The sequence below is a fragment of the Lytechinus variegatus genome, chromosome 1 (assembly GCF_018143015.1).
Source record: "Lytechinus variegatus isolate NC3 chromosome 1, Lvar_3.0, whole genome shotgun sequence".
Taxonomy (NCBI): Eukaryota; Metazoa; Echinodermata; class Echinoidea; order Temnopleuroida; family Toxopneustidae; genus Lytechinus; species Lytechinus variegatus.
The window spans coordinates 38,205,139-38,229,925 of record NC_054740.1 but is presented as its reverse complement, the minus strand read 5'-3'; the positions used below and the strand labels follow the sequence as shown (position 1 = coordinate 38,229,925).

Genomic DNA, 24,787 nt, shown 5'->3' with positions numbered 1-24,787 from the left:
CTGGTATATTCAATCAAGAAATTGCATTCTGTGCAAGGCGTAACTCCTGTGACATTATTTGGTTGTTTTTAAGATTATATTTTGCTAACATTCAAAGATGCTTGAACAATTAATGCATATTTGGGGCTTACACACATTATGTGTCATACATGTAACATATTAATTTGTTCTACTATTGCTATCATTATATCACCATCAATACCTCACAGATTTATTTTGTCACTGATTGCAATCTAATATCATGAAAATCAGAGTGTCCCTATCAGGAATGGTTGTGAATTAAAAGTAATGTGCATTTCTTTTTATAAATTCAACATATAGTACTCAACATTTAATCAATACATTCTGATTTTGGAAATTTTTGGATCATGGACCCATTTCATAAAACTTGTTATGATAACAAATTTCCAATAACAGTTATAAGCTACTGAAATCCTTCAATATGATTGGCTGATCGTAAATTTGTTACTATTACTTTTATAGCGCATCACACATAGAAGATTGCATGTCCCTATATGCAAAAAGTATAGGAAAAGAAAAGAAAAAAGACTAAGACTGGGATATAATAGCTAAAGTTTAAACATAGAAATGAGACAAGAAAAAGTTTTAAAAAACAAGCCATGTTTGGATTTGGATAAGCTTTGATATATCAATAGAAAATAAATCTGGGCTTCATGACACAAAACTCAGAGGCTTATCACAGGATTAATGTTCATGAGTGATTTTTTCTGTAAGTGATCAAATTAATCAGTCATAAACATCAGTCCTATAACTAATTGCTAAAACTATTAGCTTTTTATGACAGGGCCTGGATGATTAAATTGTAATCCATCATTTAAAAAAGATGTGAGAAACAAAGAGAGTACACATTAGACATAAAACTCACACAGTGAACAAAAAAATATCTGCACTTAACAAAAATCTTTCATCAAAAGATTGCATGTTTTTTAACTAGTTCCCTTAGCTTTTTAGAGTTTGGTTCCGCCCAGGTCCACTTTAAATTCTCTTTACCCTCGACGCAATGAGACATCACTGTTTTGTCACCATCGACAGATAGACACAGGTGCGAGACTGGATGATAGATGATATGACGTTCCTGGTGTATTAAAAATCAAAGTGAAAACTCTGAGTAAATATTTTGAAAAATATGTTGACTTGATAAATATTGAATAATGATGCATCGACACATTCATTATCTTAAAGGGGAAGTTCACCCTGACAAAAAGTTTATTGTAAAAATAGCAGAAAAAATAATGAAAAATATTGCTGAAGGTTTGAGAAAAATTCATCAAATAATTGAAAAGTTATTAGAATTTCAATTATTTGATTTGTGACGTCATATGCGAGCAGCATTCATACATAGCGAATGGTAAAAAATCAATGAAATGTCATTTTCTCAGAAAATTGAAAATGGTTTTCACTCTAACTTTTGTATATCAAAAGACAAATTGTTTCACACCCGATCATGAAAAGAAAACAAAATTAAGTCATCAGGAACCATACAAAATTTGAAATTCATACATTTTATATTACATAACACATGGGGCAGCTGCTCGTTTATGACGTCATAAATCCAAAATTTTGAACTCTAATAACTTTCTCACTCTTTAACGGATTTTCCTCAAACCTTCACCAATATTTTTTACTATTTTTTTCAGCTATTTTTACAACAAAGTTTTCTTCAGGGTGAACTTCCCCTTTAAGTAAAGAAACATCTACGTAGCTCAGGTATGGGATTGTAGGCAGAATAGACAGATTTGCAGAGAAACAGTTTTAGTCCCACTTTTTCATCATGCACATGACATGCAAGAGACTGAACGATCATGATCATAATGTACATGTATGGTAAAGGGAAAATGAAACTAATTCAAAAGCTCTTTATAAATTACTGAGTTGATAAAAAAAATTAAACATGTTGGATGAAAAAAAGATTCATTGATATCACAAGGTTCCCAGCTTATTAAGACAACGAAATTTTTTTCCTGATTTTACCCTGATGAAGTTTGAAACCCATTCCCAGTGTTACATGTTTTGTAAGTTGTTGCAGTGAATTACATGTATTTTTACTAACAAATTTTGTACTGTAGTCAGAGAGGTTACACTAAAAAAAACACAACACCATAACTAGTCATTTAATGGATGTTGTTTTGATATGCAACAAAATATAACAGAGTCTGACTGACTATCATGCTTTCGACTTTGGAGCAAATGAAAATTCCCTGGTTTTTCCCTCATTTGAGGCATTTTTCCCTGATTTGAGGTATCTTTTAAAAAAATCAAATTCCCTGATTTTTCCTTTTCCCTGACTGGAAAAAATGAAATTAATTTTCCTTGATGGGTTGGGACCCCTGTATCAATAACACACTGTAACTACTGCTATCACTTTGTTTCAAGAATACTCTTCCTTACTTGTATTATCAGAAGCATTGGTACAAATCATATTAAACTTTAATCACCAATTCAGACTTGTTCAGAGATGCAAGAAAGTGCAAGTAATTTTTCAGACACAGGAAATCTTTTCTGTGTTGCCTTGCTACAAAATACTTAAGGCCAAATCAAATTGAATGCAAATTTTGCAGAAAATAGTCTGGTTCAGAGTAAGGCAAATTAACTTTGATGCCATGTTTTTGGACAATATTTTTATTTTAAAAGCATAAAATGTGAAGTTTATGAGAATGAGTGGACTAATTTGTTGCACCAGGTTAGAATACTGCCAACCATTGTCGCATCATATCTAAACAAGATTCTACTGTTTGCATCATATCTAAACAAGATTCTATTGTTGTTTATTCAAACATTCATAATCTGGGGTTACTTTGTCATTTTGGTAGTCGAGCTGGCAGAAACACTCGTCGTCGTATCCCAATTATTGTTGACCTTTTGGTAATTTCTTATCACTTACTGCTGTATTTTTTCCATATTTTCCTTCTATTTTTCTTACTCTCCCCTTTCTGCTGGTCTTCTTTTCCATATTATCCCTTCATCTTCCCCTCCTTTACATTTCCTATCTGTCTCTTTCCACCCACTCTCTTCCCTTTTCCACTCTTTTCATAATTCATCCTCTCTCTTCTTTCTTTCTCTTCCTTTTCTCATTTGCTTTTTTTATATTTACTGTTTCCCGTAATATTGGTTATCTCTCACTATCTTTCTCTCTCTCTTCTTTTTTTTCTTTATTTTTGTCCCCATATTATATGGTAATACATGTATGCCCTAGTTGCGTTCTGTTTGAATTACACCTTCACACTTCTTGACGGTTTCTACATGCTTTATCGATCAAAATGTTACTTTTTAAAGTGTTTTTTTTTTCATTGTTTTTTCTTTCCTGGTATATCTTTTATGATTGTGTAATATGATTATCGGTTGGTTGTGATTTTTTGCTTATATTTCATCTTTATAATATTGTACTTTGCCTTTGTTTATACTGTACACTGGATTTTTCAGTTTTTGGACTGTTTTGCAAGTTTTCTTGATTGAATAAAAATACCATATTACTACATACTACTTGTTATGAATATTGCCATCAAATCTCACCTCATCATAAACCCAGAGCTGATTTCCTCCTCCATGATGGCAGGGATAAAGGATAGGTTCTGCACCTTCCCTTCCGTAGGGGAAGTCAACGCACTGCTTACGACCTTTTGAGCCTGGTCTGAAATCATCATGCCATGTCATTTCCCAATACTACAGGGTGATAATAATAATAATATAATAACAATGACTGTGAATTCATATTGTTCAATCTTTATGTGGACATCAAGAATACAGTGTAGGGGGACCAAAGGCTATACAGCTATTCATTTAGGTAAATCCTTCAATTCTTGGTTAGGATACTGATACAGCATAACATCCAATAGGGAAAAAAAAACTTCATTCACACTCTTGCTGACATTCCATGACATATCTTCTCAAAAAGGGAAGCCCTAAATAATTGGGATGATATAGCTCTGGACTACTTGTACTACTAAAAGTACTATCAGGGGCAGATCCAGAATTTACCAAATGTGAGGGGAGGGGGGCAAAATATTTTTTGAAAGTAAAAATCGGGGAAAGGGTCAAAGTTCATCACTTTCCCCTGAAAAAATAATGACATACAAAAACAAGAGTGTCACTAAGGTGAGCACATAATACGCCCGCCTGTTACACAGAAAATGGTGTTATTGGTCAAGCAAGAAAAATGGATGGTGGCGACTTCACCTTTGACCTTCTGACCTCAAAATCAATAGAATTCCTGGGATCAATGCTAGTATCATACACACCAAATTATATGAGCCTAGGTTAAGTTAAACTGAATTTATCGCATTTACAAGGAAAAGTTAATGGACGGAAGGACAGAGATGGACAAACAGACGGACGGACATCGATACCATAATATGTATAAAAAACAGAACCACTAAAATATAAAACAAAATTAAAACTAATCAGGAATGCATGGCTAGAAGTAATGCTGCATCATCTTGTTCGACGGCTCCCCCTTGATAAAAAAGAACTGATCTCGCTTACCTGTGAACCTCCCTCCCTTTTGAATCTCGGTGAACATTGCTCTATCCTCAATTCATCTTTACCCGCCTGGGATAACGTGAGGCACTTTCCTGTACTCATATGTGTTATCTGTAAATCAATACATAGAGATCAAGTCTGCATGATGATACAAATGATATGAACCATGAAATCGCTTATTTTCCAAGCATATTTCATTTATTTTCACAAGTTCTAATTGATAACAGCCTGCAGTATCTGTATACACAAATTTTGATCAATGTGGATATTTTTTCAGCAACCTTATAAGGCCATTAGAGCCTTTGAACTTCTGATTTAATTCTTGTACTCATCAAGAATTGTAAGGAAAGGAAAGGGATAGGAAAAAGGGGGATGAGAGAAAGAAGAAAATATTAGAGAAAGAGAGAATTAGAAAAGACTGTAGGTCTAAATGAAAGATACAAGATGCAGAAAACAGAATGTGCTGAGGTACATGCATTTTTTCTTGTTCAAAACAGATTGTTGCATCTTTCAAATCCTCTCTCCTCTTCAACCTTTCAAAATCAACCAAGATATAATTTGATCACACAACGCAATTGACAATTCGATGTTCCATACTTTGTGAGCATGCGCCAAAAAAAAAAAGATAAATTCTTTACAGGCAACATCGGTACAAATATATCACACAGGGAGTGCATTTCAATCATGCCTCCTGCTTGCTTCGGGTTTCAGCGATGGGGAGCAAGAATGAAACTTGAACTTGCAATCCAAACTGCATTCCTTGACAGGAAAAAAATATATAATCTCAACATGGGATCATCATGCATGCATGAAGCATATAGAAGAGGTATGCTCACACTTCCATAGTTTCCGCGATACGAATTAATGTCTACCAACGCCTGGAATTCGAAGTCCAAATAAATACCCAAAGAGGAAATAACTGAAGACAGAATAGATAGCACCAATGGAAACACAGAAATAAATGGCATAAACACAGACGCATCATGTGTGCTCACATTAAGGACACAAGTCAACCAGGAGATGTTTCATAAAGCTGATAAGTAAAGAATGAATAAAGGAGAATATGAAATATTATGGCAACAAATACCATGATAGTTGATAGAGAGGGGAAAAGTAAACAGAATAAACTCATGAATGAGGCAAGATTGTTATCAGTTCTATTTTAGTCTTAAACAGTACAAAATACTGCAATAAAATTTTAAATTTCTTAGAAGCAGGAACAATTTTTTTCTTCAACATTACATACTTCAACATTTGGATTGTTCCAACTTAAATGGAGAGCAAGACTTTATCTATGCCTAAAAGATCAGTGGATTCTGTTTTCATTTAATTCAAGAAGTACAACTAATAAAATATCTCAAGCTTGTTCTGCTGGCTATAAAGCACATTAAATCATGACTTGCATTCAGACTTACATGCCCCTTGGCCCCGCCTTCCGGCTCTACTGGAGGATAATACTGAAGGATGTCTGGCGCCACCTCAGTCAGAAACCAGGTGAAGTTTTTACACTGCAGTCTCTCTCGCAGGGCCATCTGCTTGCTTATATCACCAAAGTTTTGCCCCTTGAGGTACGGCCGACGTTCATAGAAGTACTTGCCCCATTCATCCATCCATACCTCAACCACTCTTAAAAGATTCTGGAGAAAGAATTGTAAATTTGAATGTCAAATAAAGTGATGAATTACTACAATAATTTTTCTCAAGACACATTATACTGCCTTAAGGAATTAGTGTTTGCTCGAAGGTGTAGAAATAAGCAAAATTACATGCATAATACATAGACTCAATTCTGTCTAGTCATATGCCCTGAACATGAAAATACAAGAATAAGACTACATGAATACAAATTCTCAGTTCAACTATATCCCTTTACAAAATTATACAATCTGGACAAATTCGCTAAATGTGGGTTCTAAATAGACTAACATTTAATTCTAACCACTTGAGCTCTCCTCTCAGTCTCAACATTTCAAATAATTTAATTGCTATCCCCCTTTTTTACAATTACAAATAAAGCAAATTATCAAATCTGTTTGACCAAAAAAATATATTTTCAACTCTATGAATAAAATGAGATGGAGCGATGTGGATGGTTTTACCCCAATCATGAGGATGTGCCAAGCTAATTTTCAGCTGAAAAGAGCGGTATTTTTATTCTCTCTTTGAAGAATCATGCCTGCCAGAACAAACTGAGGAATCTTCACACATCATTACTCAAGTCCATCAAACTCACTTTATTGATCACACCTGCGCCTCCAGGCACCGTGTAAGACATGAATTTTCGGTAGATGTGTCCGACCCGCGAACACGGTATCTCCTCCATTTCACCCCCGCACATCCATACCTGGGAGAAAATATGAATAACATGTAGAGATCTAGGAATAAATGATTCATATGGTGTTAATTTGTCAGAATAACCAGTGACAATTAAAGAAAACTGCATTGTTCTCAATGCAGCTCAGGGCAAGAAGGGATGGCAATGGGACGAAAGAAGAGGTAACTGTAGAGTGAAGAAGAAGAGAGATAGGGTATGGTGGTTGAAAAGAGAGAAATTTAAAAAGAGTTGGAGAAAGAGGAGAGATAGATAAAGAGACACAGATACCCTTTTCATAAACCTATCCTCCAATTAACCGCCTTAGAGTAATGCGGATAATTCAATAAAAATTGCGTTCATAAACTCCGAAAATAAGCCGCATTATTTTTACGAGCGCCCGTCCTGAAAACGGCGGATAATCGCCATGACAACTGGACATGCCCCCTCCGATGCGGTTGTGTTGGAAAAGGGTGACCTTGTGACCGCACCATGGCAATTATCCGCATTATTTGGAAATGCATTCATAAACTCAAAATCTTATCCCGATGCCGCTATTATGCGGATAATAGCAGCATCAGAGTAATGCGGATAACTCTTGTCCTCCAATTTTATGACCAAATTATGCTGCTATTAGCCGCCTAATTCATAGTAATTGGGTTTATGAAAGGGGTAAGAGAGACAGATAGAGAGAAAAAAGGTAAGAGTCACAGCATGGCTTTAGAAAGATATATTGTTCATAAGGTTATGGCAGAGGGAGTGTTCCATAATGCTGTTAGTGCCTTTTACTGACACATCAATATATTTTTCATCACAATAACATCACAAATCATAGGGGTTTCCCTATAACTTTTTATTGAATCAGCATAGAAAAGAAACAATTTTTTAAATTGTCTTTTGTCTACCATTTTACCCACAATATATCTTACTTTACTTTGAATGACAATTACCTGAAATACATGTATGTACTCGAATAGAAAATGATGAAAGCCTGAAAATATTGCATTATGTGACACTTTATATTCAAATTGTTTATGGCGTCATGACTAATAACTTCACAAATGGTTACAAAACACCCCTAGATATTGCCTATACTTACTTTGAAAGACAGATCATATTGTTCTCCTCCCCATATTTCTAATCCTTCATCATAGCCACCCAACTCCTCCATGAAATACTTCCTGTCCACTGCAAACAAGCCGCCAGCCATGATAGGGGTTCTAGAGGATGAAAAATATCATGAAATGAACATTACTTCAAAAGGATGAAATTCCATCATCATCATTTTTATCACCCTCATTCTGATTATACTCATTTTGTTCATCATTGTTTTCATTGTTACTTCCTTCACCGACACCTCCATCATCCAAATCTCTCCCTAATCTCCCTAATCCTTCACCTCCTCCTAATTCTCCCCCTTCTTTGTCATTCTACTCATCACCATCAGCATTATGATCATCAAATAAACTATTTTTTTTTCTTCATCATCACTATTCTCTATTCCCTTTCTCTCCCCCTCTCCCTAATTCTTTCTCTCTCTCTCTCTCTTTCATAATATTCTAATGGAATTTAAATCAAAATCAAACTCAAAATTTCAATTATAATTATGTATGCCAAATAATCCCATAATTCATTTTCACACCCATTTCCTGACCCCCTTCCCCATAGGTTTACCATCTCATTTCTTCTGTTTTGTTTGTATTATCATTGTTACCTTTTTCACTTTTATGTACTTTTATATCTTATGTATTGTGTGCCCCACTCATCAAGCTTCTGCTTTTAGGGGTACCCTAATCATTTAACTTATTTCTTTAATTGTGCTTTCATGTATTATTTGTATTTAATGATTGAATGAAATGAATTGAAATGAAAATTGAAAAATTCACCCTTTATCAAGTATCCAATTAAAACCTGGGTGGAGAGGAGCACATGTAGATACTGCTGTGGTTGGGATTTGAACCTTGGACCTGACAGTTCTTTCTGTCTTATTCACAACACTTACAACTGTTAAACAAATTCTTTCTTTTTCTCTCTCTTTCTTTCTCAATCTGATACCCAATTTCCCCCTATTCAATATTTCTCACTCGACCTTCCTTTCAACACTATCTCTCTAATTCTTTTCCCCATTCCCATCTCTTCCCCAACATGTATTTTCTTTTCTCTCACCCTATCTCTCATTTTTTCCCGTCTTGCACATACACACCTCCTCACCCTTACAGACACACTTTACAGTACAGCACAGGGGATCGGTTGGAGGAATTGCTGGATAGAAGCTGATTCATTATTGATTCTATATGACCACCGCTAATATCAAAGCCTGTCGGTACTGTGCCGTCGTGAAGGCAAGCACCAAAGCATTTAAACAGCCTGCTAAATGTTCCTTTCATCTGAGCATATGTGTGAAATTTGCCCACTAGGGAGAAGTTTCCACATGGGGCTGTAATAAGGTAATACCTGTACAAAGATGATGATAATAATAGTATATTGAACTTATATTGCCCTTTATCCACTATGTAGAGTGTTCAAGGTGCTGTAAATATATTTTTTTCATGAAAATAAGAAGAATAAAAAAGAAATGTTTCGGGTGTTTTTTTAAAGTAAAATATTTTTAACAAGAGATGCTCGGCAGGTTGCGCAGCTGAGCACATGTATCCCCCAAACCCACCGTGTCATCCGTCATTGCGATATATACAATGTAGAGCTCACACAGAAATTTGACCAAAAAATACAATTATCATGGCAACAATGACCCTAGCATGCAGGTCCCCCAAGTCCATCTACCATCCAAGTGTGGTTGAAAAGCGACTTGTGGTTGCAGGGAAAGAGAATCTTGCTTGTTAACTTCAAAGTTGACCTGAAAATGACCTTTGACCTTACCATGTGACCTCTGACTGCAGCATAACATGCAGGTCCCCCAAGTCCATCGATCACCCAAGTTTGGTTGAAAAGTGACTTACGGTTACAGAGTTAGGTGTCATAAGAGAGTTTTGCATGTAAACTTTAATGTTGAGCTGTAAATGACCTTTGACCTTACCATGTGACCTCGGCCCACACCAAAATCAATAGGCTTCTTCGCTATACCATACTCAACCTTCATGCTAAATTTGAAGACGATCGGAGAAGAAATGCAGTTGATAAAGTGCTCACAAGGAAATCTCTGTGGCGGACGCGGCGGCCTGCACATAAAATAAGGGAACAAATGATCTTTCCCCAAGATTTTGGAAACATTGGGGATCACATGATTCAGAGAAAGTCCTATTTATGCCAAGATAATACTATTCCAGGTCAAGAACAGAAATTGAGCATTAAATTTATCATATGATTATAAAAGAGGTTTTCCCCACACCAATACTTGTATGAAATCAGTATATGATTTTTATGCACGTATTACACACTTACAGTAATTTGTAAACAAATTTTCAGCATTACTCCTGTATGTGTTTAAGATCGCATGCTCGATCTGTAATGAAAATCACAAGTCAGAAAAGAAATCACACATAAACATAATTTAACCCTTAATAAACACATAGCAGTAATGCCCAAAATTTGTTTACAAATTATAATTTCCTCCTATTAAAGCCTAGTTGTTCACTACACTTACAGTAGTTCCATGACATACAGATATCATTCAGAGCATTTATAAAATATTAAGACTTCATTGAAGCTTACTACATGTAAGTGTAGTACATTTGAGATGACACTTAATTCTGCAACCGACCACTTGATCTTCATGAATGTCAAACACATTGTGGATACGTCTTTGAATATTGGAGGGGAGAAAATTGACTAGCCCCCCCCCCCCCTATGTGCCCCAAGTGTATGGGTAAAGTTAACACTAGTTTCTGAGGGTAATGGCCCTTCAAAAAAAATTCTTTGTAGTTCAGTCAGGCAAATGTAGGAATTCTGAATACAATACAAATAAATATATAAAAATAAATAAATGAATACAATACAAATAGCAATTTTTCATACTTTGTCCGCCCCTATCCCCACCCCTACCCCTAGACACGCTATACTCCCATATAGATATTAAAATTACACAATGCTTGCAATTTTACATTCGTTTTTAAAATGGAGAAGTAATTTTGCATTTTCATTAATTTTATCTGAATACCTGTATATATTGGTCAAAAAGCACATCCCCTGTAAAATATTCGACATACATGTCAACCAATAAAATATTTTCTCAGATACATGTATTAAAAAATCATAAGTATGCAAAGAAAAAAACAACAACTTTGCCGAGCAATAGCAGTCTGAAGGCAAGGGGTGGAAAGCTAGACGAATGATCTCTCAATAATTCAAGCTACAGCTCTCTGCAGTTCTCCCTATTGTGACATATAAAACAGGCATTAAAGAGCCACAAGGTAGTTTCAGACCGCCTCGAAGTTTGCCAGTTCCAGGTATTCTCTGATCGGGAAATTTACCCCGATCAGAAAATACCAGGTATTTTGGTAATGTGAAAGCAAACTACGCGTAATTTCCCTGAAAGAAAATACCCGCTTAAATAGTAGGTACTTGGCGAAATTACGAGTACTTGGCGAAATTACGAGAACTTTTGTGGGGATTTTTCCAAGGTCGCAGGTATTTTGGCCATGTAAAAGCAAATTACGGGAACTTTTAGCCCAGCGTGTCGTTGGGCGCGGCGGCGTGGGTGGATGCTGGGCTAGTGATTTTTAATCTCGCGCCTTGCCTGCCTATCAGACCACACTGCGCATGCTCGTAACTTTGGGAACTTATCCCGAAGGATGTGTTTCGGGGCGGTGCGAATGCAGGAATAATTAACGGGTATTTTTTAGCCTTAAAAGTTCTTGTAATTTAACAGGGATTCTTGTGATCGAGGCGGTTTGAAACCACCTATAGTATAATGAAAGATTCATGGATAAAGGCTATCAGTGGTGGTGGAAATAAGGAGGCACCATAAAATCCCCCTCCCAATCTCTTTAAGAAAAAAATTGAGAAGAAATCCAGTCAATTGAAAATTTCTTTCCTTGCCAAATACTATACAGTATATCCCCCAACAAAACTGCATCCTAAAATTTGTTGAATACATTTGTATTTTGGTACAACTGTCAAACCACATGCATCTTCCCCCTCCCCTTGCTACTCTATAAAATCCTCAATCTGCCCCTGGCTTGGGAGAAAAGATCCTTGTTGGGAGACATGCTAAATGGCAAAAAGGTACGTTCTTCTGTTCAGGCGGGTTATCATTTATTCACCCTGATGGGGTGCAAAATATATGTAGGGCTGGAAGCAAAAGTGTTTAAAAATTTAATTGGAAGAAAGGTTCTTGAAAGCAGTTCTATTAGATATGACTTTTAACCAAAAAAAATACTGATATCTTCAAAGATTTTTTTAACAAGTGCACACCAGGTTACCAATAATGCATGTAGAATTTCCATTTATTTGAAAGCAGGATGATAAAAGAGCATTGTACATTAAATGCCTTGCTCACGGGCATAGATGCCACGGCCGGGGATCGAACCCCAGACTTTCTATGTATAGCCAGGCACCTTAGACCACTCGGCCACGGCACCTCCACTTAGAATTTTCTTCAAAGATATGTTTTTGAATGTTCATGTAAAATACAAAAGCAAATTTTCAATCATTCTATATATTTAGCAAGCCAAGTCTTGCTTGATAAAAAAGTAAGCAAAGGAGAAGACGACAGGTTTGATAACTATCTATTTGCACTATTTTATAACAATATAATATTAAAGAAATATAATTTGATAACAGGCACGTTTTCCAATACCATACAAGATGAGAAAACCTTAATAATGATTTTTTTTTTGAAATTCAATTTTATATTTGCCAGTTGGGGGATTCCATATATCACGTGACCAATGAAAATCATACAGATAATGAAAAATAAACAATTCAATAGCTGATTAAAGTAACATTGGCTAGATTCAGAAAAAAATAAAAGAATATCGCAACTGAATGTACGAATTTTGTTGATTTAGTAGGGAAGCTACTTATACGTATTGGAGTCATATTCATATTAAACACATTACGTAGGAGTTGCTGATTGATAGTGGACATTATTTACATGTATGTGCACTATCAGAGCTTATTACTGACATGTTCAAACTCATAATTTTGCCATGTATTTTTTTTAAATTACATTCTGGATTCTTGCAATATTTAAAGCTTTTCTTTTCTGCCAGATTCAAAGTTTACTGTTTTAAGTTTGGTTGTTTAATACTTAATTTTGATGTATGTTTCAATAATGTACTGAATTGTACTAAATAACAAACATTTTGTGTATATGCTTTGAAAGAAAAGAAGAAGAAAAAACCACCTAATTGAATAAAGCACATATAGGAGTGAATATGATAGGGAAACATGAGAGATGCACACCAATCCCAATCTTAAAGGGGAATAAAACCTTTGGAACAAGTAGGCTTTGGTCAAAACAGAAAAATCAAAGAACGAGAACAAAGAAATTCTGAGAAAAATCGGACAAATAATGAGAAAGTTATGAGCATTTGAATATTGCAATCACTAATGTCATGGAGATCCTCCTATTGGCAATGCGACAAGGATGTGTGATGTCACATGCGAACAACTTTCCCTTACATGAACTATGAAATACCCCCAAAATGTCTCTTTTTGCTTTTTCTTATGGTGATACAAACTCTTTATCCATGATGTATTCTTTAAAAATCTGTATTACATGCCCTCCTATAGAAAGAACACATGATCTATTGATAGATGTGATAAAAGAGGCAGTTAAAGCGAAATATATACTTACAATGTAAGTAATGGGGAGAGTTGTTCACAAGTGACATCACACATCTTTGTCGCTTTGCAAATGTGAGGATCTCAATAGCATTTATAGTGATCACAATATTCAAACACTCATAACTTTCTTATTATATGTCCGATTTTTCTCAAACTTTCTTTAATCTGTTTCTTTGATTTTTCTGTTTTCACACAACCTATCTTGTTTCAAAGGTTTCATTTTCCTTTAATTTGTTGGGATAGGTTTGGGAGTTATCTTGAATGCTCCGAGATGAAGAATACAAACATTCATTAATAATTGACCAATTGATTTGAGCTCTCTGATCACCGTGAATAAAGAACGCATTTGATCGTGATGGGGAGTTGGGGACATGTACTATTCATGCATTGCTACAAGGAATTGACAAGCTCCTATGACTTGTGATTTCCTACATATCAGTCTATTCATAATAGCCTACGGGGATGTCTTTTCACTATTATAAAATAAATAAAACTTAATAAATAATAAATCATTATGCATTTAATAATCATTTAGGATGATTGAGAGAAGAATCCAAATGGAATACACAATTTGTTAATAGGAGAACAGAAACTAAAAACTAGGTATGTTGAAATGTTATCCTATGCAAACTACATGTAACACTCATTATATCACAATATTCAAATCTCACTAAATTCATTTCTGTTCCATTTTGCTTACCATAAAGGATCACTCTCATGACTATGTTTTTTATTGTCTTCCTCATTTTACACCAAAACATTCAGGATAAATGCCCCCCCCCCTCACTAAGGTCACTATCCTCCCTTTCCTCATACCTGAGGAGGTAACAAATAACAGGAGATATAATTTCATAAATGCATTCTATAAATTACTACACGTATGTATCCTAAAATTTCGTTCACATCAAATTTAATTCCATCTCACCTGAAAGGATCACTTTCATGACTCCGCCTCTTATTCTCTGCTTCGTTGATTGGGATGCGTTTATAGTAAAGCTCCCAGTCGAACGCCCCCCTCATCACATCACCTGCCTGGGACTCGTAGTGGAAATCCTCATTACTGATCACATCAATCATAGGACAAACGATGCGGCGATGATTAAGAGCAATCCGTTCTAAAGAGTAAAAAAATAATACAAGGATATATTAGACAAATAAATGACAAATTAGAACAGGACGTGTTGCACACACGATGCATCTTTGATGCATAGTGATGCATTTTAAACAGGGCAAAAAAATTGACAAAGAATACAAAATCTCAAAACTATAATAGACTATACTCAACAGTATGAACTTCACAAGTGATCCATCCATACAAGGACAGATAAAACTTACACTGTGCATTTACTTCATAAAGTCACTGTCATGTATTGATTCACATTTGTAATGAATGATAACATAGCCATAGTATGTATCAAATGTTGCATATTCTTATTATTATTAGCATACATGTATATCAAAATAATTTTTATTCAAATCTTCGCTCCTGCTGTATTTTTTCAGGTAAAACAGTGATTATGAAAGAAATGTCTTAAATATACACTGATTCCTTCATTTATATACTACAGAGTCCATAATGCAAATAATCTACCAAATTTACTCTGTGGCCATGCCTTTTCTTTTCATTCCTTCATCATCCTATATCATATACGGAGTCGCTGGTGTTGAATGCTTAATTACAGTTCACAGACAGACTTTGATTTTAGCAATGCCTCAGGATGATCAAGAATGCTTGATTAAACATGTGGTGCAGGGAGAAGTGTGAACAGATCTATTGAGTTACAGGGTATGGGGGAAAATGGAGCAGACAACTAGATAGAGATATTCTCTTGATTTATTTCTTTGCCTTCATATTTCCCTCAGTGCCCTATTCCTTGCGGAGGGAGGCGGCAAACATGGGCAAATTCGTCTGGAGTCTATTTTGAGTGTTGTGCAAGACATAAAAGACTGAAGATTTCAATCCCTGCACAGTATTATGAACATTTTGATTTATCGCGTTCTATGTGTCTTCCATTCAAAAATAATTTTACAGCTCCAAAGAAATTCCTATTTCAGAAGAACAAACTGAAGGCATGGATGTGCTGACAAACTGATATTTCTAGCAATAGCTTCATGCAAAAAGTAAAGAAATCAAAAAGCTCCTGATATTCAAATCAAGCCAAAATAGAAACTTTCATCACATTATTTTTCCCCACCGACGGGGGGGGGGGGGGGGGGGGGAGGGCGTCAAATGTATTACTGTACACACGCGTGGCCAAATTATTTCCAAACACCCTCTGAAAGAGTTTTTCTCTGTGTGCAAACTAACCCCCAAACAAAATTTTCGTGAGCTTCATTAACACATTTTGGCCCCTACAGAAGTTGTCGCCAGAGTATGACCACCCCTATTAAACAAGTTTTGTCTTCTTGCTAATAACTTATCTCTCACCTGATATAGATAAAAATTTTCAGTAAAATGCTTGTTTGAATTTACCCCAGGGGTCAGTCAAATATATAGCTGTACACATGCATGACCAAAACAACGCATTTAAAGGTGTTTTTGCAGTTTTGGACGAGGGCCGCACATGCACTCATTAATGGTTTAAAAACACCCATTTTCAAGAAAAAGGGTGGTTTTGAAAGTATTAAGGGTATGTTTCTTTTCCACAGCTTTTCTTCTTTAAAAGACTAGCCAAATGTGTTAAGGGTATGTTTTTTCCCCGAGCTTTTTCCTTGAGGTCATATTCTGGCGACAACTTGTTCAGGGGCCAAAATTTGTAAATAAAGCCTGCGAAAACCTTGTTTAGGGGATTATTTTGCACACAGAGAAAAAACTTGTTTAGGGGGTGTTTGGAAATAATTTGGCCACTCATGTGTACTGTAATACATTTGACTGGCAACCCCCCCCCAGGATTTTACCCTATTGATTCAGCTCAACTTTTCTTGGGAACTTGGCAATTACAAAGAAAAAGTCACGAACACCACAAGTCTGATGCATGGGGAAAGGAAGTGATATGAAGGAGGGACGTAACAATAGTAATAGAACATTTAGACAGATCAGGTTGGCTGGCTGAAGGAAACATTACACCATAATGATACACATGGGACTATCATGGAGACGGGTGTGATCAGAATTACATGAGGGATGAGAGAAGGCATGAGATCTCTTTGCGATCACGGCATAACGATAAGTTGGTGCCAAAATGGGGAAGATAATGAAAGCAAATATGGAGAGAAGAAATGTGATTCTTTTTGTCTAGATTAAGTAAGAGTGAAACACATCATAAGAAAATATTTGTCATGTACAAATTATGAAGAGAATATTCCTAGATGAGCAAATGAAATACCACTCACTGGCATCAAACTGCGCAGCAAAGCATAAAGATGGGGGTCAAACTGAGCAGCAAAGCATAAAGATGGGGGGGGGGGCTATCTGTCATTCTAGATCCCAGTGCCTACCCTAAATACAACTTTGAGTGTGTTCTATTGGAGAAAAGAATATATAGTACACATCATTTTTTTGTAGTTAATAAAACATATAAAATTGTGTGCAAGAGGAAATCATCATAGAATCTGTGCAGCTCAGGTGGTACATGTACATGTATGTATATACATGTAGCACAGCTGTTTGACTACGTTATATGAATAATAATCTATTGGTAAAAGGATTCAATCAATATTTGACAATCAATACAATCTGCTTCAATATGGTATGCTAGGCTGTGAAAAAATGTTTTGGAGGTTAAAATGATCCAAAAGCTTATGACTCTAATTCAGTGGGCATTGGACTTGGTCATGAAAATAATTCAGAAAAATAACAACGTAATAAAATGATGGATGCTGGAAAGGAGAGGGAGAATGGGAGAGGAGCGAAGGGATGGGGAGGAGAGGGAGGGGAGATGGGGTATGAGATAAGGGGGAGGGGAGAGGGGAGAAGGGGAGAGGTGAGAAGGGGAGGGGGAGGGGAGAAGGGGGAGGGAAGAAGGCAAGGGGAGGGGAGAAGGGGGGAGAGAAGGGGAGAAGGAGAAGGGAGGGGATGGGAGAAGGGGAGGGTACAGAAGAAGGATAAGGGAGGGTAAAGAGAGAACGAGAAGGGAGGGGAGAAGGGGATGGGGAAGGGGAGGGTAGAAAAGGAGGGAGGGGAAAGAGAGAACGAGAAGGGAGGGGAGAAGGGGATGGGAGAAGGGGAGGGTACAGAAGGAGGGAGGGTAAAGAGAGAACGAGAAGGGAGGGGAGAAGGGGATGGGGAAGGGGAGGGTAGAAAGGAAGGGGGGAGAAGGGGAGGGTAGAGACGGAGAAGGGAAGGCAGAAGGAGAGGTACATGTAGACAAGGAAAAGGAGAGGAAGGAGAGGGAAGATGGCAGGGGAGGAGACTCAGGAGAGAGAGGTAGAAAAGAGAGGAAAAGTGAAGAAAAGTGAAATAAAAGGGAGTAAGAAGCAAGAAGAGAAAACGAGAGAGAGGGATAAAATAAGTAGGAAGTAGATAAGGAGACAGAGAAAAAAAAAGAGCAAGAGAAACTAATACAGAGCCGAAATAATAGGGGAACAGCATTTGAAGATAACACCATTCAGAAAGTGTGGAAAATATTACTGTGCATAATGGGAAAAATATCTTGCCTTCTTTGGTCATGATCTAGTGTTCTTAAAAAAAAAAGGCACAAGATCTAGATTTAATGCGAATCTGAGGACGAACGCAATCATGTTCAGACTTACAATATTGATTGTACCTTATTGTGTAAGATCATTATTTTTAGCAGGCTAATTATCCAAACTGGTCTAGCAAACAAGCTTTGGCAAAACTTTGCCACGAACAATAGCATGTCATACTCTACATAGTTCTTGCCTTACTCGGCATCATATATGAAAATCATAAGACTTTTGGAATAAAGAGTGATCTATCTGGTTCGGGTTGGTTTTAAATTATATTTTGATCGTCTCTATTATAAAAATCATACAGAAGTTTTCTCTAGTCTGAACAGGGCTTGCAATTGAAGACGAGTGAGAACCATTGCTCCTGTGAGAGAAATCTGAATCTGTTTTTATGAGACCTATCTTATTCCAATATGTTTTGCATTCTGTGATAGAGATCAAGAGACTTGATATCTGGAGTATTAGGATGTGGTCCAAATAAAACTCTCAACAAGGAAGAAAAAAAGGAGAGTTAGAAGGAGAGGACAATAAGAGAGATGGACAAGAAGAAGAAGAAAAAAAAGAGAAAATGAGCATGGATGAGAAAGGACATTCAAAGGAGGGAGGAGAGGAATGAAGATTGAAGATTAAAGGTTAAGTCTACCCCAGAAAAATGTTGATTTGAATGAATAGAAAAAAAACAAACTAGCATAATGCTGATAATTACATCAAAATCGGATGTAAAATAAGAAAGTTATGACATAAAAACTTTTGCTTATTTTTCACAAAACAGTAATATGCGAATCTCAGTGACATGCAAATGAGATGGGTGATGATGTCCCTTACTATTTCTTTTGTTTTCTATTGTTTGAAATATACAATATTTCATTTTTTTAACGATTTGACAATAAGGACCAACTTGACTGAACCACATAGTATCAAACAATGCTAATTCCACATGTTCAGGGAGGAATTAATTGGTGTTTTACTTGACAGAGAGGAGAAAATTCTAATATTTCATATTTCATATAATAAAATACAAAAGAAATAGTGAGTGGGTGATATCATCAGTCTCCTCATTTGCATACAGACCAGGATGTGCATATATTAAACTGTTTTGTGAAATTAAGCGAAACTTTAAAATGTCATAACTTTTTTACTTTACATCTAATTTATTCTAGTTGGATTTTTCTCTTTTATTCAAATGAACTTTTTGTTTGGGTGGACTTGTCCTTTAAGAATAGGAGGATAAGATGTACTTGATGAGATTAAAAGGGAAGAAATAAAATAATAATTATGATAATAAAAGAAATATAAGAAGTGGAAAAAAGGAAGAAGGGAAACGATGGTAAAAAAAATGTGAAAGATAATTTAAAAAAAAAGTAATTCATTTGCCATAGGTTGAACAAAATCAATAAAAACTGGGTTGAAAAACAAGTATAGATTCCACATTTTTCACTTCTGAACGTAAACAGGGAATTAATGTTTCCCCCCACCGACTGATCTTTGCAAAGCTATTTCAGGCGTTGCTGCACCATCCCGAGTTTGCTCAATCTCGAGATTTTAGCCCGATCAGCCCTCTTCGCGATTAATCTCGAGATTTAAGAAACCCCGTCTCCACCATCGCAAGAAGAGCGATTCTTGCTCCAGCGAGGCAACAAGCCCGATATTCCGAGCATGCGCACTTTCGATCTTCACTAGCACTTTCGCTGAATTCGACCGTTGTTATGCAACAATCCTTCCTGCTCAGCCGCGCTATAATTATAAGCGAGTGAAGAATTATTCGTTTAATATGATGGCGGAGGAGGCAACGACAGAGGGGGAGAGAGAGAGAGAGGAAAAAATAAATGCTATTTGCTCACATTTTGCGAAGGAATAAGACGACACTGCTGTCAGTATTGTTATCGTCGATATAATGAGCGCCTACCCCATCGGTCTGGTCTCTCCCAAAATCCATTCACTGGGGGGCTGGGGGACACCATCGTTGCTGATTGGGGAATTGATGAACGCTATTCGCGATAAAGTTGACTTTCGCATGCATTCGGTACAATCGCGATGTGTTTATGTTTTGACCAAGGCGGAAATGGAATGCGAATTGCATCATGGTCTGAAAGTCATGAATAAATTAACCCAAGTCCAATCCCGAGTGCGTCTGCACCTACGAATTAGCGCGATAATTCGTAAATAGCGCGCTATTTTGCAAATAAACCCGAGTTGACTTGGGATTGCAATCTCGAGATTAATCCTACGAACTAGCGCGATAATTGCGTCTGCATTACAAACAATCTCGAGATTTTTCAGATCGGGATAATTTGCCAGATCAGAAATAGCGCGCTAATTTGAAAACTCGGGATGGTGCAGACGGCCGTTTTGAGGTGCTTTTATATCGCATCTCTCAGATGCCACAGTGAGACAAATCTATCCACCTTCTAACCACTGACTGCTTCACACCTGTGCGGAGGGTTTGAATTGTCAGCCTGAGGTGACAAACATCGGTTTGGGTGGTGAACCCAAAGCACACCTATCATTTACACCAGGGTATTCATGTCATCGTCTTTAATGAAGACATCCACCGGGTATCTATTTCAAGTATTGCAATGAGGTATCCAAGAAGCTTGTAAGATAACTTTGAGGGTGAACTTAGGGCACATCTAGCAAATACACAAGGGTGTTCATGTCAATGTCTTAAATATTATCTGTTACTCAATTTCAAAGTATCCAAGAAGCTTTAATACAAGCAATAGCTTCCGGATTTGAACTGTAGAAACACCTACCGAATACACCAGGGTCTTCCACTTCTCTGATCAAAATGTCTCCCTCTAACTCCAACTTCCAAGATATCAAGAAATCCTCTTATGGATAAAGGTATTGTTGAGGAGGTGATCCTAAGAAACACCTGCCAAATACACCAGGGTCTTCTTGTCAACTTGTCTGTTGGAGAGATCTTACTTGTAACTCCAATTTAATGAACTCTAGAAACATATACCAGGGCAATTCAAGATATACTGTATGTTTTCTAGAGGCAAAGAACCCAAGTCCCATCTAGATGTAGTTCATACCATTTCCTTCCCAAATTAATGGGAAAGGTTACTGTTTAGACCAGGGTAAACACTCTGAAAACTTTGAGCATTATCCTTGCATCTCATGTGGATTTTCATTTATTCAAGTTGTTTGTAATGTAATTTGTAACCATGGTGAGTCTAAGTCTTTACTAAAACTGATCAAGTCTAAATTGTGACTTACAAATACAAAGAAATTAAATAAATTGGCCTATATACATGTACATGTATTGTCCTGGCAGCAATGTACATATTTATTTGAACTTCTACGAGCCCAGACATTTCATAAAAACAATGACGCATCAAGCCTGATGCAACCCAATAGGGGTAGCCAATTTCACATTACAACATCATGAACCTAAGAAAGTTATGCCTCTGGCAAGAATGAATCTCAAAAGGAAAAGCCCAATAGACCCTACAAAAACAGTTCCAGTTCTCGGAGTATGTCGCTTTGACAATATGAAAAAGGTTATGCAAACATTCATCAAAAGGATCTGCAATCGATACGAACAAATCATCACAGACTCAAAGATGGTTGGTGACAGTTTCTCACACCTTTATATCATCTGAAGACATTGCCAAGCAGGAATGGATACATGTTTACTCAGACCTGTTCAGTGCGTTCACACGGATGTTTGAGACTAAGGGTGCATTTATCGGCCACTTTTTTACCCTAGAATCATGATCTGAATCATGATTCAAATCATGATTCTGCAGAATCATGATTGCGTTTAGTCGAAATTGAATATAATCATGATTAGAATCACAAACATGAAACACGAAAAAAGGGGCGTTTGGAAAGACGTTTCTGCAGAATCACGTACGAAAATGTTTGAATAAACGATATCGTGATTACAATCATGATTCTATGACCTCACTGTTGTGTCGGGCTACTTTCGGTTTGACTCTTGCCAGGCTCAAGGCGCTCTATTGCTCACTGTATGTACAGGATTATGTACTATGCATGCATTTCTTGTCATGTTCAAGTTCTGTGTTGGTCATCACACTACTTTTCATTTTTTGGTCATGTCTTCAACTTCAAGTTCTAGTAAATGAATTAACTGGACAGACAATGATCTCAGTTGTTGTTGAGTATACAGTATCAATATTAAATTGGATCTACGCTGAAATTCACTTCCGAACATCATTTTGGATAAACTAACAAGATGAATAGAAGCATATGGACCCTATATGATAGAAGTAAATGAGGTATAGACTGAATTCTGGAAGCAAAAGATTTTTCGAGAGCAGAAACACATGCGAAAAACTTCCTGTCAATCTGCGCACTAGGGCTGCGTTTATGCGACCTCAACCCAGAATCATGATTTGAATCACCATTTGAATCATGATTCAAAACAGCAACATGAATCACGATCCGACAGAATCAGCATTTATACGACCATCTTTCTAACGCTGTTTCTCCATGAATTCGGGCCGATCCAGTGCGCATAACAGTGCACAGTTTGACCCAGAAAGTATAGGTCAACATTTTCGCGCGTGTTTCTAGCTTCACGTCGGCTGCTAGATTTTTGCTGCCGCCGGAGCTAACGCGCGATCGTTTGTGCAAGTGCAACGTTTACTCGGCTTCCGAAAAATAAATCTTTTACTTCCAGAATTCCGTGTATTGTACCTCGTATTGTTTTTGTTTACTTGTATTAAATCTTATCGGTTCATCGAAAATGGTGTTCGGTACGTAGCCGTAGTACTGGGCACGAATTCTTTTAATTTTGTCTCGACAGGCGGTGCCACATCTCCGTTGAAATCCCTCCCTCGCAAGCGCCGCTGAAAGGGACTCGTAGATCGTCTTATTTCTGTGAATCCCGGTAAGGGATGCTTGTGCTTCAGGCCTGAGCCCAAAGCACAAGCAGAGCCCTGAGTTCGTCGTCAGTCCAATTTGTGCCTTTTGATGAAAACAATGAAATATACAAATGACGCTACAGTACAACCCCGGGGGTACAATACACAGAATGATAATTCCTAAATGCAATTGGCATATACCGGTACTAGTACACTGGCAATACTGCTACACGAAAAGTAAGCTGCATGCACGAAACACAGCGCGCGCCTTTGAGTCGAACCCGGAAGAAGCACGACACAATGACGTCATAGAATCATGATTCAAATCACGATATCGTTTATACGACCTTTTTCGTTCGTGATTCTACAGAAACGTCTTTCCAAACGCCCCTTTTTCCGTGTTTCATGTTTGTGATTTGAAAGACGTTTATTTCCACTTTCGACTAAACGCAATCGTGATTCTGCAGAATCGTGATTTGAATCATGATTCTAATCATGATTCTAGGGGTAAAAAAGTGTCGAATAAACGCACCCTAGATTAGCCCGAATCTGAGAAGAAACAGCATTGGAATGAAGGTCGTCTAAATGCTGATTCTGTGATATTGTGATTCATGTATGTGTTTTGAATCATGATTCAAATCATGACTCTGGCTTGAGGTCGCATAAACGCAGCCTAAAGCCTACATTCATTTTGTCCTTTAGATCACAGAATATGAATCCTTCACTCAAAACTTTGACTAAGTTACCAGTATTTTACTATAATCTGGAGCAAATTTGATTTTCACTATTATATCCCTTACTTATCAAGACTTTGTATTTAGAGTGTACACAAGGAGAAAAAGAATAGTTTTACTAAGAAAAAAGTTTGCCATGAAATAGTTCATTTTCCTTGCTGACGTCATGCATAGTCCATTTTTTTCCCTATGGAAAAAGTGAACTATACTTTTTTTCTACCCCCCCTACCTCGCAATTCGCGAGCTATGCGGCGCAATGCAAGCAGAGCACTGCTCAGCCTAACGGTACTCTGCACTGCGTGCCACAGAAAACTTTCGGCGAGCTGCACTAACCAGGTGCGCTCGCTGAACAGACAATCTACAATGTACACTGCAAGATTTATTATTTTCTCAACTTCTCAACGATTGTTCTCTATCAACTTTTAAAAATTGTTTCGCTGTAAAATAGTATGAGTGGAAGGGATATAAAACAAATATACAATGACCCATTCTCGGAACAGGCTAAAACTATTCGCACTCAGGAACATCACATAGTACTATAGTACTATGTGATGTTCCTTCGATGTGAATAGTTTTAGCCAGATCCTCGAGAGTCATTGTATATTTGTATTCACTGCCAATGAGCATACTATTCAAGCAAAAAAAAGATAACAAAAAATAATACAAGGACTGCAGATCTAAATAAATGTGAAAATCCCAGATAAAATTAAGATTTAAAAACTTCATGAATTTATAAATATCTTCACCAATCAAATATAAGTTGGGAAACAATCCTGCAAATGTTGTTTTGCTTTTGTATGTTTTGACAACATACAAATCATGAGTTGACTCTGTAGTTCCGGATTATTTGTAGAATTAAAAAGGCCCATTTAAAAAGGCTTCGGCTTCTATTTGTTTCTAACCATTCTTACCATGTGCTTCCCTATTTTCTTTCTATATGATATGAACTTGAACATTTTACAACAATATAAAAGGACTTTATGTTACAGTTGTTACCCAAACAATACTTTCACCACCAGGTAATCAGCAATTCC

General features: G+C 36.8%; 1 protein-coding gene across 1 annotated transcript in view; it reads right to left on the bottom strand.

The window, feature by feature from the left end:
* Positions 1 to 460: 460 nt before the first annotated feature.
* LOC121413439 (polypeptide N-acetylgalactosaminyltransferase 10-like) overlaps positions 461 to 24,787 on the bottom strand; it is a 43,634-nt gene continuing 19,307 nt past the window's right edge. The window contains exons 6-12 of the mRNA XM_041606262.1: positions 14,481 to 14,670; positions 7,908 to 8,028; positions 6,731 to 6,841; positions 5,913 to 6,134; positions 4,501 to 4,608; positions 3,532 to 3,681; positions 461 to 1,096 (exon numbers count right to left, since the gene is read on the bottom strand). Coding sequence (XP_041462196.1) covers positions 929 to 1,096; positions 3,532 to 3,681; positions 4,501 to 4,608; positions 5,913 to 6,134; positions 6,731 to 6,841; positions 7,908 to 8,028; positions 14,481 to 14,670 — 1,070 coding nt within the window. The 3' untranslated portion in view covers positions 461 to 928. The remainder of the gene's footprint in view (positions 1,097 to 3,531; positions 3,682 to 4,500; positions 4,609 to 5,912; positions 6,135 to 6,730; positions 6,842 to 7,907; positions 8,029 to 14,480; positions 14,671 to 24,787) is intronic.